Source organism: Megascapheus bottae, chromosome 15 (genome assembly GCF_031878675.1).
Source record: "Megascapheus bottae isolate mThoBot1 chromosome 15, mThoBot2.hap1, whole genome shotgun sequence".
NCBI lineage: Eukaryota > Metazoa > Chordata > Mammalia > Rodentia > Geomyidae > Megascapheus > Megascapheus bottae.
The window spans coordinates 42,850,117-42,871,081 of NC_143523.1; the positions used below are offsets into that span (position 1 = coordinate 42,850,117).

The 20,965-nt window shown below is 46.6% G+C and overlaps 1 protein-coding gene across 8 annotated transcripts in view; it reads left to right on the forward strand.

Moving 5' to 3' along the window:
- LOC150054225 (hexokinase HKDC1) overlaps positions 1-20,965 on the forward strand; it is a 36,804-nt gene that overhangs the window by 12,428 nt on the left and 3,411 nt on the right. For 3 of the 8 annotated variants that reach the window (XM_090346961.1, XM_090346964.1, XM_090346968.1), the window contains 12 exons: positions 3,170-3,265; positions 4,717-4,816; positions 7,190-7,373; positions 8,549-8,704; positions 10,305-10,538; positions 12,183-12,487; positions 13,869-14,014; positions 14,109-14,228; positions 17,168-17,263; positions 17,417-17,516; positions 19,367-19,550; positions 20,310-20,465. In XM_090346961.1, the coding sequence (XP_090203087.1) occupies positions 3,170-3,265; positions 4,717-4,816; positions 7,190-7,373; positions 8,549-8,704; positions 10,305-10,538; positions 12,183-12,487; positions 13,869-14,014; positions 14,109-14,228; positions 17,168-17,263; positions 17,417-17,516; positions 19,367-19,550; positions 20,310-20,465 (1,877 nt within the window). Of the gene's footprint in view, positions 1-3,169; positions 3,266-4,713; positions 4,817-7,189; positions 7,374-8,548; positions 8,705-10,304; positions 10,539-12,182; positions 12,488-13,868; positions 14,015-14,108; positions 14,229-17,167; positions 17,264-17,416; positions 17,517-19,366; positions 19,551-20,309; positions 20,466-20,965 lie in introns of all 8 variants that reach the window. The other 5 variants (XM_090346963.1, XM_090346966.1, XM_090346960.1 and 2 more) reach the window with 4 other exon arrangements.

Consider the following 20,965-nt stretch of genomic DNA (forward strand, 5'->3'; position numbering starts at 1 on the left):
GTCTCACACCTGTAGTCCTAGCTACTCAGGAGGCTGATATCCAAGGATTGAACTTGGAGGCCAGCCGAGGCAGGGAAGTCTGTGGGATTCTTATCTTAAATTAGCTAGCAAACCTTACCCCCCTCCCCCAAAAAAGAACCCAAAAACCAAAACAGCTCCACTCTGGAAGCAAAGCTGTGGCTTACGTGTGATAGAGCACCAGCTTAGACACAAAACAAGCTGAGCAAAAGTGACAGACTTTGAGTTCAGTCCTCACAACCAACGCAAAACCAAACCAAAACAAATCCCCATTGTGGCTTTGGTTCTATACTTCCCATGAGTCCAGTGTGAGAGAACGGAAGGGCTTTCACTGGTTCTCAAGCCTTACTGGATACCAGAATCCTCTGGAGGGCTTGGGAGACCCATCACTGGGCACTATGGAGTGGTAGTCTGCAGCCAGAACCAAAGTTTGCACTTCTAGCTATATCAGGAGATACAGGACTGCCAGTCTGAGGAGCAGATTTAGGATGCCGATATAGCTGCTGAATGAGAAGCTTCAGACCTTTCCATACCTCACTCTGTAGTGAGCCTTTAGGATGAGGACTGGGTTATGAGCAAACATGCCAGTGAGCAGACCCAGCACAGGGCATATACATTCTCAGCCATGTTGCTTATGTGGCAGGAACTCAGCCCTATGTGTATCTCAGTTTTTCAGTTTGTGAATAGGGAAAGCCTGTTTCAATCTTCTGTGGAATATCTATGAAAATAGATAATAGATCATGTAAAATGACTTTTTTGTGGGTCATGGGTCCTGAACTCGGCCTGGGCACTGTTCCTGAGCTCTTCGGCTCAAGGCTACTGACCTACCCTTGAGCCAAGCCCCACTTCCCATTTTCTAGAGGTTAATTTGAAATAAGAGTCTCAGGTTTTTTTGTGCCAGGGCTGGCTTTGAACCTTGATTATCAGATCTCAGGGGTAGCTAGGATTACAGGCATGAGCCACTGTGCCTGGCTGTAAAATGATTTTCTGGTTGTGGGTAGAGGCTCAAACCTGTAATCCTAGCTACTTGGGAGGCAGAGATCTAAACTGGGCATAAAGTTGAGACCCTAATTAAAAAAACAATGAATACAAAAATGACTACGTGGTTCATGTGGTAGAGCACCTCCTTAAGTTAAGTAAGATTTAGAGTTTGAACTCCAGTAGTGCAAAAAAATAGAAAATGTGAGGGAGGGTGGCTTTCTGGGGCCAGAAGTTTGTTGTCAAAAGTCAAGTCTCTTCAGGAAATGAAAGCTAGAGAATAATAAAAATAAGAAGAAAGAGTCAGGTGTCTCAGTTTGGGCCTGGGCTCTGTCCTTGATCTTTTTGCTCAAGGATAGCGCTCTACCCCTTGAGCCACAGTGCCACTTCAAGCTTTATCTGAGTAGTTTCTTGGAGATAATAGTCTCATGGGAACTTTTCCACCAGGGTTGACTTTAAACTGTGATCCTCAGATATCAACTTCCTGAGTAGATAGGATTACAGGCAAGAACTACTGACACCTGGCTAGGTCTCTAGTTCTGATAAAGCAACTGTTGTTGCTTTAGCCTAAGAAGGAAGAAGATAGAAAGCTGCCACACCATGGCACTGTGGTGCCCTTGTACTCCAACAACCTGGAGTCTGAGCATTTAGAGACCTGCAATCCTACAGCGTTATTTAATAGTTTTGGAGCCTCTACTCCGTGACACCGTGGCATCTCCCGATGTCTAAATCTGTTTCTCTGTAAGCTGAGGGGATTGGAAGAGGTGTGGTTGGGGAGCTTGTGAGCTTCAGCTTAGTTGCCCTGGAGTGATTCTATTAACCTTGAAGTTCTTTGCTGCTCAATGATTGATTTGGGATTTCAGCTATGAAATACTTGGGAAACATCATTTGTAATAATAATAATAATAATTGATAATGCAACTCGAGAATCATTTTTTTCCAAGATAAAAAATGAGCTCTTGAGGGAGTCCTACAAGGTAAAGGCCATATATTAGTTTTGTTTTGAAGTTTATAATTCATAGCTATCAAATGTCAGATATTTTCACTGAAGCCTGTTTGGGAGAGAGGTGATACTTCTCCCTTCTCCCTGTACAAATGTAGCAGTTCCACTATACAAATGAGGAAACAGAGGTACCAATGTCTCATTGATCCAAATATTTTGACTCTTGGCCAGTTACTTTTATATGGTATTTCAATCTACTTAGATGAGAGGAATAAAGATGTTGAGATTAGAGAATGCCTCTGCAAGCAGAACGTGGTGGCTCATACCTGCAGTCCTAGCTACTCAGGAGGCTGAGAGCTGAGGATCGAGGTTCAAAAGCCAGCCCAGGCACTATAGACCCTGAGACTCTTCTCCAATTAACCACTAGAAAATGGGAAGTGGGGCTGAGGCTCTAGGGCTAAGGCAGTACCCTTGAGCTGAAGAGCTAATAAACAGTACCCAGGCCCAGAGTTCAAGCCCTATGACACACACACACACACACACACACACACACACACACACACACACACAATGCCTCTGCAGCAACATTGAGTTTGTTCAAAATAGTCAAGATATGGAAATTAACCTATTTCATTTCTGAAATAAGGTCTCACCTACTTTGTTTGGTCTGACCTCACATTTGCAATTCTCCTACCTCTGTCTCCCAAGTAGTTAAGATTGTATAGGCATGGGTCACTGTATCCTGTTTAGTTACCTGATTTTGTTATTCCACGTTGTATACATATACTGAAATGCCACATCATATTCCATACATACATTCAATTATTATGTGTCATTTAAAAACACAATGAACACTTGGAGAACCAGTGGAATAAACAAAAGTCAAAGTTCAAACAAAAAAACAAACAAACAAGCACAATGAACTCTCACATGAGGAAGCTAGATCTAATATATATGTGAGCAAGGTAAACCATACAGGATTCTAGACATTCACACACAGTGAGACCAAAAGAGGATATTCCTAGAAGAGGAACACAAAGGCACAATGTCTATGATCATCTGATCATATAAAATAATATTTGTCAAAACAACCGGGGAAAAGAACACAGTGGAAAATAATTGGGCAGCCTTGGTTAGAGAGAAGCCCATAGGTTTTCCGCTCTCTGTGACATTTTGGCTCTATGTCCCATCAGTCAGCCCCTTCATTTGGACTGTGAACTCTTCCCCCAGGGTGTTCTGCTTTCCTGGACTAAGAAGTTCAAGGCACGGGGAGTTCAGGACACTGATGTCGTGAGCCGTCTGACCAATGCCATGAAAAAGCATAAGGTGAGTGATTCATTTTGGCACAAGGCCACTCCTAGTCTTTTGCCTATCTGCCTAGAAGAAGAACCAGGGGTGGGCTAAGGTCTCATGTAGCACAGGTGCCAACAGTTTAGGTAAGGGCAGCCATCAGTCTTTGGTTGCGGGGCTGGCTCCATCACATGGAAAGGTACCCACCCTCACCACAGCCCTTCATGGGGGCTATTCTGAAATGGGCAGTGCTTCCACCCCTCCTCTCTGACACTTAAGAGACCTTTTTGTTTATATTGTCAGTCATGGGGCTTGAACACAGGGCACTGTCCCTGAGCTCTTTTGTTCAAGGCGAGCACTCTACCTTAGCTCCACTCCTGGTTTTCTGGTAGTTAATTGAAGATAAGAGTCTCAGGTACTTTCCTGCCCAGGCTGGCTTTAAACCATGGTCCTCAGATCTCAGCCTCCAGAATAGCTAGGATCGCCAGTGTGAGCCACTAGTGCCTGGCTGATCAATTCCTTTTTTCTTTTTCCTTTTTTGCCAGTCCTGGAGCTTGAATCCTGGGTTTGACACTGTCCTTGGATGCTTTTTGCTCAAGGCTAGTGCTCTGCCATTTGAGCCATAGCACTACTTGTTTTGTTTTGTTTTGTTTTCCTTTCCTGAGTATGTGGTATCAAGAAATCTCAAACTCAGGGCTTTGTGCATGCTAGTTGAGCACTCTACCACTAGGCCACACTCCTGGGCCACGGAACTGTTCCTGAGCTCTTCATCTCAAGGCTACCCTTCTACCCCTAGGCCTGGGCATTGTCTCTGAGCTCTTCAGCTCAAGGCTACTGCCCTACTCCTTGAGCCACAGCGTCACTTCCGGTTTTCTAGTGGTCAATTGGAGATAAGAGTCTCATGAACGTTAGTGCCCAGGCTGGCTTTGAATCTTGATCCTCAGATCTCAGCCTCCTGAGTAGGTAGGATTACAGGCGTGAGCCACTGTGCTGGGCTGATCATTTCCTTTATAGTTTTGCCCACTATTCCATTTTCTACTCGCTATTCATTGAATACCTCTATTTGTTGAACGTATTTTAGAATAATCTGAATAATTAACAAAGTAACATTTGCTCCTTGCTGGGGAAATTGCTCATTACCTCCAAAGAGCTGAGGATAGAGCCCAGGGCCTCTGAAATGCTGGGCAAGCCCTTTGCCACTGGGCTGGGCTGCAGCCAAGGGGCAGACTGAGAAGTGTAGTTTTCCTGATAGGTTGTCCCCAATTTCCTCTCACACAGCCTGCCACCCTTGATTCAGGAGCATGGGGTCCCCTCCTAGGCTCCCCTAGACCCTGGCAAAGGCCTGTTTCTTCCAGCCTGGCTCAGCACACAACGTTTACTGATGTGTCAGCTGGTGCCTCCATTGCGTTCACGTCCTCTGAGGGGAAGGCAGAGGGGAGCCCATCTTCCTCCCAGATCTGATGCCCTCTGGGCCTTGTGTTCAGCAGGATCTGGACGTGGACATTCTGGCCCTGGTCAATGACACAGTGGGGACCATGATGACGTGTGCCTACGACGATCCCTACTGCGAAGTCGGTGTCATCGTTGGTAAGTGGCTGGGCTTGTGTTCTGGAGGTGGGCATGGGCTGCCAAGTCTTAGTTTCAGCAAACTCTGAGTAAGTGGGAAGGGCACAGAAGCTGTCTATGTAAGGAGAAGCAGCTCATAGAGACAGAAAGTTCATGTACTCTTCATTCATTCATTCATTCATTCATTCATTCACTGAGTGTCTTGGGAATGCCAGTGGTATGTTGGGCCCTGTGCTGGGTTTAGAACACCTATGTGTGCTTCTGGGGCACACAGTTTAGAGGAGCCAAGAATACCTAAGCTAAGAAACACACATGGGGGTGGTCAGTGTACTATGTGGCAAGAGAGCGGGAGGGGCGCAGAGAGGGCTGCTGTGTGGGGGACATCCAGCCAAGGACCTCAGTGACAAGATAAGAGAACCATTCAGAAATGGAAGGGAGAGTCCCTGGCAAAGAGGAAAGCTCTAGTCTCTGAACTGGCAATGAGGCTGGGGTGTTCAAGCAGAGTGATGCTCAAGAGGGCATATTCAGAAGGACCTGGGCTAGGGTCAGGGAGGTGGCAGCTAGAGAAACAATAAGGCCAGATTGACCTGATTTTGCTGCTGCTCCCTTAAAGAGTACTTGAGCAGCAGGACTCTCCTGAGGTATCCTCCCGCCACCAGGAGCCCCTCGCCACACACTGGGTCACACACTTGCTGCTCATGGCATCTAGCTACATATTTTTATTGTTATTAAGAAGGCAATATGCAGATGGGCTACTTTCTTTTGGGGGCAGTGTCACTCCTTTCCTTGCTTAACTCTCTCCCAGTTTTTTGTTTTTTAATTTTTTTTGTTGATCTTGGGGCTTGAACTCTGGGCCTGGGCTCTGTCTCTGAGCTCTTCAGCTCAAGGCTACTGCCCTACCCCTTGAGCCACAGTGCCACTTCTGGTTTTCTGGTGGTTAATTGGAGAGAAGAGTCTCACAGACTTTCTTCCCTGGGCTGGCTCTGAACCATGATCCTCAGATCTCAGCCTCCTGAGTAGGTAGGATTACAGGCTTGAGCTACCACACCCAGCTTCCAAGTTTTTCTCTCCCATCCCCATATACCTTGCTTCTTGACATTTCATTTTTCATATTAGCATTTTAAGAACTCAGATTAAAATAGCAACTAGGATAACACATTAAAATAAATGTTTAATCGGGCACTGGTAGCTTATACTTGTAATCCTAGCTACTTGGATGGCTGAGATCTGAGGATCACAATTTGAGGTCAACCTAAGCAGGAAAGTCTGTGAGACTCTTTAGTTAAGCACCTAAAAAGCCATTAGTGGTTCTGTGGCTCAAGTGTAGCCTTGAGCAAAAAAGTCTAGGGAAAACATCCAGGGCCTGAATTCAAGTCTCAGAAATGGTATATATACAAAAAAGTTAAAACAGCTTTATTGAGGCATAAAAAATTCTCTTGCAGGTCCGGGAGTTTGGCCTAGTGGTAGAGTGCTTGCCTAGCATGCATGAAGACCCAGGTTTGAGTCCTTAGTACCACATGCATAGAAAAAAGCTAGAAGTGGTGCTGAGGCTCAAGTGGTAGAGCTCTAACCTTGAGAAAGTCAAAGGACAGTGCTCAGGCCCTGAGCTAAAGCCCAAGACTGGCAAAAAAAAAATCTCTTGCTTTAGATGTAGAATTCAGAGTTAGGCATGAGCTACTGGTGCTTGGCTAATAATATTTTAAATATCAAACAGAGAGGTATATAAATAGCTTTAAGTAAAGATTAACAATCACTCTGGTACTGGGAGCTGGTGGCTCACACCTATAATTTTAGCTACTCAGGAGGTTGAAGACGGTGGTTTTAAGCCAGCTGGGGCAGAAAAGTCCCTGAGGCTCTTCTTTCCTACAAACCACTCAGAAAAAACCAGAAGTGATGCTGTAGCACAAGTGGTAGAGTGCTAGCCTTGAGCAAAAGAAGCTCAGGAATAGTACCCGGGCCCGGAGTTCAAACCCCAGGACTGGTCAAAATAAATAAATATTATTCTAGATTGGCAAGGGTTTGGTTTCTGTATTTACAAGGTTAGCTTAACTCCTCCTCCTCCTCCTCCTCCTCCTCCTCCTCCTCCTCCTCCTCCTCCTCCTCTTGTAAGTGGGTGGGGACTGCTCTCATACATATTAATCAGGACCTGCCTCCCAATCAACTGCATTCACAGTAGCAAACCACTAACTAACACTCTGAGAAGCATACACAGGACATGAGAGCTCCTTCCTTATGGCTCCATCTTGCCAAAGCTACTTTCTTCCACGAGAAACATTCCCCAGGGGTGAGTGAATGGCACTTTGTGCATGATCTTAAGGAGAATGCCCAAGTTTCCTTTGTTTTGCCCAGCTACCCTTTCTTCTTTGCCCGTTCATTCTCTCATCTCTCTTCCAGGCACTGGCACCAACGCCTGCTACATGGAGGATATGAGCCGCATCGACCTGGTGGAAGGCGACGAGGGCAGGATGTGCATCAATACGGAGTGGGGGGCCTTCGGGGACGACGGGTCCCTGGAAGACATCCGCACTGAGTTTGACAGGGAGCTGGACCTTGGTTCACTCAATCCAGGGAAGCAATTGTGAGTCCCTCTTGCTCTAATCCTGGAATCAGCAGTGGGTCCTCTTTGTCTCAGGGAGAGGACTCTGGTCATGAGAAGCCAGCTGTCCCACGAGTTTGTAAGACAAGGCTTGCATTGACAGGGGAGCTAAGGAAATGGAAAGCTATCCCCTAGGTCCTAACCCTAACTTTAATCCAGTCTATATTCCTAAGTGTGTACGTGCAGTCAAAGCATTAGAGATAAGGCTGGAAGCCAAATGACATGGCTGTGACTTCTTGGGGCTGTAAGTGATTGGCCACAGAAGAGACAAGAGTGGCAAGAAGGCAGCTTGCTGTTCCTGTAACAAATACCTGAGGTAATCAACTTATGACAATAAAGGTTTATTTTAGCTCATAGTTCACGTTCCATCAGTTCTGTTGCTTCTGGGTCGTGGTGAGCCATGGCAGTAGTATGTGCTATAGGAAGCCTGATTATCTCATAGCTGGATTCAAAAAGAGACAGAGCAAGAGGCAAGGGATGAAGTCCCATTATCTCCTCAAAAGGGGTTGGAGACATGGTCCAGGTGGTAGGGCACCAGGCAATGTGCAGAAACATCAGATATAGAGTTCAAGTATCAGTCTTGGATTAAAAAAGAAGGAAAAAACAAGAAATAACCAATATCCCCTTGAAGGATACTGTCCCAGTGACTGGAAGATCGTTCACTGGGCCCATAAGGATGCCATGATCTCCTAGTAGTGCTGAGGACCAGACATCCACACATGGGACTTTGAGGGGCACTCCAGATCCAACCCATAGCAGCATCTCTAGTCTCTTGTACAGAAGGTTCATGTAGGAAGCATCTGTGTCTGTGTCTTGACTTGCCAAGCCATAGCTGACTGATTTGTAAGAAGGTACCTGAGGCCTGTGACATTAAAGTTCCTGATTCCCAAAGTCCCTCAGTGGGTGAGGGGGTTTGGAGTCCAGTGCTTCTCGAGCAGGAAGGAATCCTAACCCTCCCTCTCCTGATGGTCCAGCACAGCGAGGCGCTCCTCTTCTTCCAAGGTCATCCCTGAGCCTTGACTGCTTTGAAGACTCTCAGTCCCTAGGGCTCCTGCCCTGCACATATCCTTGACCTTGGGTGCAGACTCCTGGACTTTGGGAAGTGATGCTCTGTAGCCCAAAGCATTGCTTCCACTGATGTGTTCACTGACTTGCAGGTTTGAGAAGATGATCAGTGGTCTCTACCTGGGGGAACTCGTCAGAATCATCTTGCTGAAGATGGCCAAAGCTGGTTTGCTGTTTGGTGGTGAGAAATCCTCTGCTCTCCACACGAAGGGCAAGATAGAAACACAGCACGTGGCTGCCATGGAGAAGTAAGCCACCTGTCATGTTCCCCACTGCCTCACCTTTGCAGAGGGCTGGGGAAATAGATGACAGAGGGTAGGGTGCCCAGGTGGTGGGTGAATAGAAGATGTCCCTCATTCACAGCAGGGCTCAGGTCTGGGCACAGGTTTGGATGGATCGCAGTTTCTTCCGTGACTCAGTTGCCAGGTTATAGCTGTCTTTATCAGCCAGGGACTCGGCTGTCAGAGGACCACCTTTTTTCCATGTCTTGCTTCCTTCTTCTTCCCTTGAGAGGAACTAGGAAAGTTTTTGGAATGTTGGATCCATTTGAGAATTGGATTTACATTTCAGATGCATTAGCCCTCGAGTGCACATTTATGTATAGGTTTACTACATTGTGAGGATATTCTTGCCTCCTGCAAAGCCTATATATGAGACCCAAGCTAAGAGCTCTGTGTGTGTGTGTGTGTGTGTGTGTGTGTGTGTGTGTGTGTGTGTGTACGCCAATATTGGAACTTTAACGGAAGTTCTCATGTTCTGACTTAGCTTTATTGCTCAAGGATGGTGGCTCAACCACTTGAGCCACACCTCCACTTCCAGCTTATTGTAGATTAATTGGAGATAAGAGTCCCTCAGGTTTGTCTGCCGGATTAGCTCTAAAATGTGATTCTCAATCCTCTTGCGTAGTTAGGATTCTAGTGTAAGACACTAAATGCTAAGAACTCTTGATACAGAAAGAGTCCTTTCCATCTGCTGCCAGTAAGGCCGGCTTTGGACCTGGTGATATGAGCTCCACATCTGGATCCCTGCAGTGGAGAGCTGGCTGGTGAAGGGGCTAGCTCAGTCAACTTGGCGCCTAACTCCTCAGACTGACAAGCCCTGACATTGTTCTGTTCTTTCTAGTCAGTGCAGAGTCTGAGCTCAGTGTGTGAGTCTGACCCCACAATAGAGTTTCTGCAAATGACAGCATAGCATTCGGTGATTTAAAAAGTGTAGGTTCTACAGTCTAATCTCCTGAGTTCAAAGCTTGGTTCTAGCACTTACTGTATGGCAAGGAACAAGTTACATACCTTTTCTGTGCCTCACATCATTCATATGCACACTGTCATACTGTCATTTTTTTTTTTTGCAGTCTTGGGCTTGAGTTCAGGGTCTGAGCACTGTCCTTGGACTTTTTCAAGGCTAGAGCTCTATCATTTGAGCCTCATCACCACTTCTGGGTTTTTGTTTTTTTTTTTCTATGTATATGGTACTGAGGAATCGAACCTGGGTCTTTGCCCATGCCAGGCAAGCACTCTACCACTAGGCGAAACTCCCGGCCTCATACTGTCATTTTGTAATGACAGTATTCCTTCAATGACTATTATGAGAATTAGATGAGTTAATAGATATAAAATCCTTAGACAAGGACCTGGCACATAATGGTTGCCTGGTAAATAGAAGCCACTTTAGTTATTACTATCATCATCATCATCATCATCATCATCATCATCATCATCATCATCATCATCATCAGTGAACCAGCCTATTGATTTGCACAGTCCTGAGGGGCAGAAGAAGATCTGGTTCCTCCAGGGTGAAGCCTCTAGTCTGGCAAAGTATGATCTTCTCATCCTGTTTCCTGACTAGGTATAAAGAAGGCCTGGCTAATACAAGGGAGATTTTGGTGGATTTGGGCCTGGACCCCTCTGAGGCTGATTGCATTGCAGTGCAGCATGTCTGCACCATCGTCTCTTTCCGCTCGGCTAATCTCTGTGCGGCCGCCCTGGCAGCCATCCTGACACGCCTCCGGGAAAACAAGAAGCTGGCAAGACTCAGGACCACCGTGGGCATGGATGGCACTGTCTACAAGATACACCCCCAGTGAGTGCCAACTCCTATCCATACCCCACAACCTGCTGCCCTCAGAGCAGAGCCTGCTATGTGCTCTGGTCTGTCCTGCTTATCTGAGCAGCTTAAACTAACTCAAATCATTCTGAGGTAAGAAGAGCAACAATCGATTCGGAGCATTTTCATCTAGTTGGCTACATTTCTTTGGGAAAACACTTTTTATTTTTTTTTTTTGCCAACACAGGGCCTGAGCACTATCCTTGGGCTTTCTCAAGGCTGGTGCTCTACCACTTGAGCCACAGAACAAATTCTGGCTTTTTCTATGTATGTGGTACCAAGGAATTGAACCCAGGTCTTTGTGCCTTCTTGGCAAACACTCTACCATGCTCCTGGCCTAATTTTACTGTTTTTGTTAGTATAAAGGTGATGTGCAAAGGAGTTACCATTACATAAGTCAGGTAATAAGCACATTTCTTCTTGGACAATGTCAGCCCTTTCCCTTGCTTTCTCCCAGCTGGGAAACACTTAAAAGAAATATTTTGCTAAAGTCATGCATAAGCTGGTTACTGGTGGCTCACACCTGTAATCCTAGCTACTCAGGAGGCTGAGAAATGAGGATCTCAATTCGAAACAGCCTGGGCAGGAAAGTCCATGAGACTTTTTTTTTGTTGGTCATGTGACTTGAATTCTGGGCCTAGGTGTTGTCCCTGAGCTCTTTAGCTCAAGGCTACTGACTTACCCCTTGAGTCACAGCACCACTTCTGGTTTTCTGGTGGTTAATTGGACATAAGAGTCTCACAGGCTGGCTTTGAACTGTACCCCACAAGTCCATGAGACTCTTATCTATTCACAAAAAACCAGAAGTAGTGCTGTGGCTCAAGTGGTAGAGAATTAGCCTTGAGCAAAAGAAGCTCAGGGACAGAGCCCAGACCCAGAGCTCAAGTCCCAGGACCAGATAAAAAAGAAAGCCATTGCCTAACTAGGAAAGCCATCCATCTGTACATTCATCCACCCACCCATCCATGCATCCGTTCATCTTGGTATACATCCATGCATATGCGTACCCATCCATCCATCCATCCATCCATCCATCCATCCATCCATCTATATGTATGTCCATCTATCCATCCTTTCATGTATTCATTCATGTATGGATGTATGCATTGCCCCATCCATTTATCACTGTATTATTTATTAAATACTGAGTATTTGGTAAGACTATTATAAGGTAAGGTACAGCTTGTATGAAGTAACCTGGTAAGAAGACACAGAAATGAGAACCTCTCAGAAATATAGAGTGAATGCTTCTTGGGATGTACCCTAGACGTACCCTAGAAAGAGCTGTGAAAAATCCTTTCCATTGACCAGATAATATCCGGTCAGCATACCACACATGGAGGACCTGCCTTGAATGAAATATTGGCTAATCAAATGGGCACTTCCAAGTGATCTTTCCATACACACACACACACACACACACACACACACACACACACACACACACTCATACACCACCCCACTCACCCCCACCCCCACCCCAGTAGCATCTGGCTAATAAAGGGTTGAGCCCTGGCCTGGCACAATGCCCTGGACTGGTTCCCTCCTCTTGTGTCTGTTCCCACTGGCCAGACCTGGCCTTCGTGACTGCTCAGCATTTTCCTTCCCCACTACCTTTAGGTACCCCAAACGTCTGCACAAGGTGGTGAGGAGGCTGGTCCCAAACTGTGACGTCCGTTTCCTCCTGTCAGAGAGTGGCAGTACCAAGGGAGCCGCGATGGTGACAGCGGTGGCTTCCCGCGTGCAAGCCCAGCGGAAGCAAATCGACAAGGTGCTGGCTTTGTTCCAGCTGACCCGTGAGCAGCTTGCTGGCGTGCAGGACGGGATGCGGGCTGAGCTAGAGTATGGACTGAAGAAGAAGACCCATGCCCTGGCCACGGTCAAGATGCTGCCCACCTACGTCTGCGGGATGCCTGATGGCACAGGTGGGGTCACAGCCCCTTCTCTGAATGGTCACATACAGCTCCCCTCGAAACTCCTCCAAACTGCTGGGCTCCAGTGGCTCACACCTGTAATTTGAGCTACTCAAGAGCCTGAGACCAGGGCCGGGAGTTTGGCCTAGTGGTTAAAGCGCTTACCTAGCATGCATGAAGACCCGGGTTCAATTCCTCGGTACCACATACATAGAAAAAAGCCGGAAGTGGTGCTGAAGCTCAAGTGGTAGAGCTCTAGCCTTGAGAAAACCCAAGGACAGTGCTCAGGCCCTGAGCTCAAGCCCAGGACTGGCAAAAAAAAAAAAAAAAAAAAAAAGAGCCTGAGACCTTAGGATTGTAGTTACCTCAATCACCAAAATGCTGAAAGTGAGGCTATGACTCAAGTGGTAGAGCACTAGCCTTAAGTGAATAAACTAAGGAACAGGACTCTAGGCCCTAATAATATCACAAAATAAACACCCCCCAAAAATACCCCTCAAAACCAAACCCTTAAATCAGTTGAGAATGGATGGATTGGGTGAATTTTGGAGGTACCTGAGTTTCAGGTCAACCTAGGCTACAACATGAAACATTGTCTCAAACAAAATGAAATAAAACAAAACACAATAACAACAAAAGGCTCCAACAAAACAAAAGAGCAGGGCTGGGATGTGGTTTGTTGACAAAGCCCTTGCCAACATCCTGGCAACATCCTGGGTTCTTTTTGGGGTACGAAAAAAGAGAAGACCAAAACAAAAAAAGACTAAATACAATTCAGTGTTTAGAGTGAATTCAAATCTGTGAAGGAAGGGAAGGGAATATGAGGTAGAAGTTTAGTTTTTCTGAACCTGTGTGCCTTGGCGTAGAGAGAAGTCGGGAGGGAGGAGAGAGAATGCTGTATGGCCCCATAGTGATAGAACTCGTTATATTTTTTTGGCAGCGGCAGGGGACCAGGGAAAAGCAGAGCAAGAAGAGTTGCTTCATGCTTGTGAGGAGGGCTTCCCTAAGCTGTTCAGACAAGAGAACACCCTGAGCTCCTGTCAGTGAGGGTGGCCCACCCTGAATTATCCCAGAGGCCCCAGGAGAACTGGTGTTGGCATGTGCTTTGCCAGTTTCTCTGCAGCTGTGGCTTGTAGACCTGAAGATGAGAAGCCAGTGCTCAGACCTGCCAGGTCTTTCACCTCTCTCTGGTCCAGGGCTCTTTCCATAGTGCCACCTGGACCTGAACTTTGCCACAGGGGAAGCGCAGGCTGACAGACTAGCTTAAGATACCAACCCAGGGCCTGAAGCCCCTCTCTCTCATGTAGGGGCCCTAGAAGGAAAGCTTTGAGTCTACAGGGCTTGCACCTGCTCAGTGTCTGCTGTACAATGCAGCCTCCTCTCTCCACCACAGAGAAAGGCAAGTTTCTTGCCCTGGACTTGGGGGGAACTAACTTCCGGGTCCTCCTGGTGAAGATCAGAAGTGGGCGGAGGTCAGTGCGCATGTACAACAAGATCTTCGCCATCCCCCTGGAGATCATGCAGGGCACTGGGGAAGAGGTGAGTGCCAGGCAAGGCCATTGTGCTCTGGGGCACCAGCCACCCGCCCTCAGCAGTGCCTGCCTTGTATGAATGCCATTCTCTCTCTTGACAGCTCTTTGACCACATCGTGCAGTGCATTGCTGACTTTCTGGACTACATGGGCCTCAAGGGAGCCCAGCTACCTTTGGGCTTCACCTTTTCCTTTCCGTGCAGGCAGATGAGCATCGACAAGGTAAGACACTTTGCCAGGCTCAAAGCCAACCCCAAAGCTTTCCTCCTTCACCGGGGACACTCCATGTTCCTCTGTGGCACTGTTCGCTTTCTTTTTCTTCATTTCCTTCCCTTCCTTCCTTCCTTCCTTCCTTCCTTCCTTCCTTCCTTCCTTCCTTCCTTCCTTCCTTCCTTCCTCCCTTCTCTCTTCTTCCTTTTGTTTTCTTGAATTCTAGGTGCTGTCCCTAGACCTGACACTCTTATTTCCAATTAACCTCTAGAAAAGGGGAAGTGGGATTTGGCTCAAGGGTAGGGCAGTAGCCTTGAGCTGAAGAGCCCAGGGACAGCACCCAGGTCAAGTGCAAGCCCCATGACCCCCACACAAAAAAATTCTATGGACTTTTTGTACCCAGGCTGGCCTTGAACCATGATCCTCAGATCTCAGCCTCCTGAGTAGCTAGGATTACAGGCGTGAACCACCAGTGCCCAGCTAACATTTCTAAGTTCCATTGTTTTTTCTGATATTGGAATTCATACTCAGGTCCTTAGCTTTTTGCTCAAGGTTAGCAATCTACCACTTCAACCATAACTATTCATCTGGCTTTTTTTTTGTAATTAATAGGAGTTAGGCGCCTCACAGACTTTCCCTACCTGGTCTGGTTATTAACCATGATCATTAGATCTTAGCCTCATAAGTATCCAGGTAAAATTTTTTAACTTTCTCTTTTAATAAATTTTTTAGACTAATGCCTTGTGTCACTGGGGTAACTAAAAATTAATGCAATGGCTCACACCTGTAATCCTAGCTACACAGGAAACTGAGGTCTGAGGATCAAGGTTCAAAGCCAGCCCCGGCACAAAAGGACCTGAGACTCTTATCTCCAATTAACCTCTAGAAAACAGGAAGTAGGAATGAGGCTCAAGGGGTAAGGTGGTAGCCTTGAGCTGAAGAGCTCAGGGACAACGCCCAGGCCCAGAGTTCCAGCTCCCATGACCCACCAAAAAACATTAATGCTTGGCGGGGAGGAGCACTGTGAGCAGCTGTCCATGGTGCTGAATGATGGATGGTCTCTATGGGGTAGGACAGAGCTGAGCCTCTCACCCAGGGGAGATGTCTCTTCTGACATCACTGACAAGCCTATGAAAGCACACTGAAGAAGGTGGGAAGCTGCAGGCAAGGCCATCTTTGGTGTGGAGGCAAAAAGAAATATAAAATTGGTATTTATTTTTCTGTAGCTACAATGTGTAAGAAGGGGTTTCAGTTGAGAACATCTCTCTACTTCTCTCTCTATATATAATATATATATCATATCTATATCTATCTAGCATATCTACACAGATATCCAGGAAAGGAACAAGGGGGTCCAGGATCCCAAGGATGGTGCTGAGGAGGAAACAAGATTGTTGGCTGAGGGTCTTAGGGGAGAAGTCATGTAATCACAGGGTTTGGGAGCTGCCATCAGATTTGCTGGCAGTTTCAAAGCACTACTTTCTCAGAGTTGTAAAAAAATTAAACATGAGCTGGGTTCAGTGGCTCACAACTATAATCCTAGCTACTCAGGAGGCTCAGATCTGAGGATCAAGGTTCAAAGCCAGTCTGAGCACTAAAGACTGTGAAACTCATCTCCAGTTAACCACTAGAAAACCAGAAGTGGTGCTGTAGCTCCAGGGGTAGGGTGATAGCCTTGAGCCGAAGTGCTCAGGGACAGCATCCAGGCCCAGAGTTCAAGCCCTATGACTGACAAAAAATTAAACATGTTAATTTTAGAAAAGTTAAAGAATATAGACACTCAGAGCCACATGCAGCTGGCTCATGCTTGTAATCCCAGCTACTTAGGAGGTTAAGATTTGAGGATCAAGATTCAAAGTCAAGGAAGCTCCATGAGAATCTTGTTTCTAAGAAACAACTAAAAATCCAGAAGAGTTGTGGCTCAAATGGTAGAATGCCAGCCTTGATCAAAAAGAAAAATTATCCTCAGGGACAGTTCAAGCCCCAGACTGGCACACATCTTTTTTAAAAGCACAACATTCAAGCCTCTTGCTATAAATGGTATTCCAGGTTCAAGTATGTATATATTTTTTAAAAAACTAATAGGAGCCAGGTGTTGGTGGCTCACATTCATAATCTTAACTACTTGGGAGGTTGAGATCTGAGGATCATGGTTCAAAGCCAGCTTGGGAAGGAAATTCCAAAAAACGCTTATCTCCAATTAACCACCAAAAAGCCAGAAGTGGAACTGTGGCTCAAGAGGTAGAGTGCCAGCTTTGAGCCAAAGAGTTCAGAGACAATGCTCAGACCCTGAGTTCAAGCCCCAGGACTGGAATACACACAAACAACAAACTGAATAACTCATGGTGTGCATTTGTCTAGTGAGCTTTCACTTAACCGTGTATAGTGAGCTCTGTTCTTTCTGCCCAGCCTTCTCCCACTGCATGCGTTTTGTGGCTGTATTAAGCACTCATGGTAAAGTGCTTGTATGGCATGCATGAGGCCCTGGGTTTGATTCCTTGGTACCACATAGATACAATAAATAAATCAATTTGAAAAAGATTTTTTTTATGTTCTGTATGGGATGAGCGGTCTCCTTGCCACTGTTGGAATGTGAGTATGACTGGTATTCACTGAAGAGCCAAGCCTTGGCCTGCATCTTGTAACTTTACCTTGGATGGCATCTCCACCTGGAGTAGGCTGTTAGAAGTGGGATCAGGCTGACACAGGCTTTGATTCTGTGTGGTAACAGTGTGCCTCAGAAGTTAACACCTGACCCTTGAAGACTATGAAGCACTTGGCAGTGGCCCTTGTCTGGCCATTCATCTCTGTGTTTCCTCTTCACTGGGTTAGGACTGCAAAATGCATGCAAGGACTAGCAAGGACATCTAGTGGCCTTCTAGATGGGGAAGATGCACCATGCACATCTTGTGAATGACTGCTTGAGTGAATGGCCCCCTCCTTTCTTTCAGGGAACACTCATAGGATGGACCAAAGGCTTCAAAGCCACTGACTGTGAGGGGGAAGACGTGGTGGACATGCTCAGGGAGGCCATCAAGAGGAGAAATGTAGGACATGATGTTGAGGCTTGTGCTTGACTCACCCCTTTCCCCACACCCTTCTCCTCTACCATCCCATGTCACCTGGGACACAGGCTTCAGCTGCCTTGGGCTCACAGGCCCCTGAGCAGTCTGCTTCCGGTAAGGCTGCTTCCTTTGCAGGAGTTTGACCTGGACATTGTTGCAGTGGTGAATGACACAGTGGGGACCATGATGACCTGTGGCTATGAAGATCCTAACTGTGAGATTGGCTTGATTGCAGGTAAGCACTCGGTTGTGCCCTGATGGCCTACTCCTATTCTGTTTTATGTTACTTTGAGTCTCAAAGTGGTAGGGGTCATTGATCTATCACTTAGAGGCTCTAAGGCAGAAATGGCCTTCATTAAGACTGGGATTCAGGTTACTTCATTCCTACATCTCTCCTTAATATCATTCTCCCTTAAGGGTTCTGAGCCACAGTCATCCTTTTTTTATCTTTGAGAATAGATGACAAGCTGGGTACAACGGCTCACGACCGTAATCCTAGCTACTCAGGAGGCTGAGATCCAAGGATCAAGGTTCAAAAGCCAGCGGGGCACAAAAGAACCTGAGACTCTTATCTCCAGTTAATCACTAGAAAATGGGAAGTGGGGCTGTGGCTCAGGGGTAGGGTGGTAAGCTGAAGAGCTCAGGGACAGCACCCAGGCCTGGAGTTCAAACCCCATGACCCACACAAAAAAAGGAGATGGTAGAGAAAGATGAGATATTCCAACTATGGCCATGGGGCCAGCTGTCAGGAAGGAGGGCACAGTTGTCATGTTGGCCCAGGGCTGACCAAGCTAGGTTCTCACTCTGCCTCCAGTATGCACCTCCTCTGCTTACCTGCCTTCTGCCTTCTGTTTGTCTGGGAAGGGGAAGAGCTGGAAGTAATCTTATAAGAGGGGAAGGGAAAGGCTCAAGGCATTGCAGGCCTTTCAAGGGCTTTTGGAAGAAGTTGTGCTAAGCAAGACCAAGATTGGGTTCTAGAAGGGTGAGTCTTCCTAAGAGGCTGGGAGCTTGGGATTTGAGCAGGAAGAGATGAAGAGGAAAGGCCTTCCAGGTGGCAGGCAAAGTCGCAGAGTGGTAAAATCTGGTAGCATTTCCCAGGGTGTTAGTGGTACTTCTTGAGTATGAATCATAATGGACATTGAGCTAGGCTCCAGCTCACTTGGACTCCTATCTGCTTTTGGACTTAGGAAGCTGCTTATTTTGTCTGACTTGAAGTTCCTCATCTGTGGGAAGGGTTGGGCCAGCTCTGGAAGTCGGGAGAGGCCTGTGTCACTAGGCCTGATAGTTGTCTGAAACACTGTGTTGAGAATTGGTCAGATCATGAGCAAGGGAGGAGTGGCGAATGGATGCCAAATGTTTGCTGATCTAAGATTAGAGGATTTCTCATGGTCCCTTCCAGCTCTGCCTGCCAAGTCTGTGTCTCTTCAGAAGCTTGGCATGTCTTCATCATTGGACTATGGTGACGATAAAGATGAGAGGTATTGTTCACTGGACACTTACCATGTGGAGAAAGCCTACAAATGCTTCATTTTTACTTTATGACAAACCCTTGGCAGGCATCATTTCCTTTTTGATAGGCACAAACAAAGATAAGATAGTTACTTAAGGCTCATCAGCTGAGTAAAGCTGGAATATTGTTCAGCTGAGTCTCACTCTAAGCCTCAATCCTTTAAAAAATTTTTATTGTTATAAAAGTGATGTACAGAGGGGGTTACAGTTACATAAGTCAGGTTAAGAGTACGTTTCTTTTTGGACAGTGTCACTGCTGCCTTCTCATTCTCTTCCAGTTTTTGCTTCCCATCCCCACCCACAAGTTGTATAGTTCATTTTCAAATGTTGAGTACCGCTGCTGCATTTGTTTACTCTTTTGCCCCTCTATTTCTGTGTCCTTTTCCTTCCCAAAGACAGAGAAATGAACAGACCAAAACAAAACAAAAACAAAGAAATAAAACCCTGTTATTTTCATGTCCTGTTATTTTTGATGCTCAGAGTCCAAGCCTCAACTCTCCTTCCCTGGGCTCTGCTGCCTCCCTCAGACCTCGTGCTGTCTTGTGGGGCCTGAAGTACCTTGATTATTCCTTCCAGGGACAGGAAGTAACCTGTGCTACATGGAGGAGATGCGGAACATCGAGCTGGTGGAAGGGGATGAAGGGAAGATGTGCATCAACACAGAGTGGGGAGGATTCGGAGACAATGGCTGCATGGATCACATCCGGACCCAATATGACAAGGAGGTGGATGAGGGGTCCCTGAATCCTGGCAAGCAGAGGTGAGAAGGGAGGATGTGTTTACACAGGTTCTGCAGCGAGTAATTTCTCCAGGCCTGGGGAGGGGGTGTCATCTTCACCCCGTGGACATGATAGCTTTGTATACTTACATGTCTGCATCAGAGGTCGGTGAAGTGTCTTCCTGGAATGAAAATGAATTATGAAGTTTCTGATTGGAGACAGGAAGTGGGGGAGGATCCCTTTTTCTAATTATTACCAGGCTTTATAAGAAAAAATGGTGGTTCTAGAAGGAAGCAGAGCTGTTAGAATATCTCTTCACTGGCTGGGTGTCATGGAGCACCAAGAGTTGTGTGACCTAGTAAGATCTTTCCATGGGCTTTTCATAGATTGGGTTAGGGGTTAAGGTCTTCAACCAATTTTTTTTTTGTCAGTCCTGGGCCTTGAACTCAGGGCCTGAGCACTGTCCTTGGGCTTTCTCAAGGCTAGAGCTTTACTTGAGCCACCGTACTACTTCAGGCTTTTTTTTTTTATATATGTGGTACCAAGGAAACAAAATTGGGTGTTTGTGCATACTAGGTAAGCTTTCTACCACTAGGCCACATTTCAGTCCCGGCCTTTAATCATTTTAAGGCTTGGCTGCCTGGTAAGTAGGCTGTGTTCTAGAAAGGGGATGGCGGGAGGCTAATTTTTGCCATGTTGTTGTGACTTACCAGAGACATGCCCTCCACACTTGGCCCTACTGGCCTGCAGAAACAGGTTTCCCAGGCCTTCACCAGCCTTATTCATCCCTCTTCTCCCAGATATGAGAAAATGACCAGTGGAATGTACCTGGGGGAGATTGTACGGCAAATCCTGATTGACCTGACCAAGCAGGGTCTCCTCTTCCGAGGGCAGATTTCAGAGCGTCTCCGGACCAGGGGCATCTTCGAAACGAAATTTCTGTCCCAGATTGAAAGGTGATGTGTGATCAGTTTACCTGCTTGGTGGGAGGCACTCTGAATGGGATGTGTTGTGTCAACATCAGGAAGATTTGAGGTTTGTTTTTGGTGCTAGTCCTGAGGCTTGAACTCAGGGCCTGGGTGCTGTCCTTGAGGTCAATGTTCTACCATTTGAGCTATAGAGCTTGACTGCCTGGATGTTTCCATGTGCAAATCTCAATCTGGCTAGGTGCCAGTACCTCATGCCTCTAATCCTAGCTACTTAGGAGACTGAGGTGTGAGGATGGAGATTCCATGTCAGCTTGGGCAAGAAAGTCCGTGAGACTCATATCTCAGGTGCTCTGCTCACAGTGGCCCACTGCCCACCTGCTGGAAACAGTTCTCAGGGAAAGGGCCTAGAATTTACAGTCCGAGCCTGAGTGTATGCTTCAGATCTTGACCTATCTGTGTTGTGGGACCTGAGGCAGGTGGCTTTCTCTCTGGTCTCTGTTTACTTCTTTATAAGATAAATAATTGCT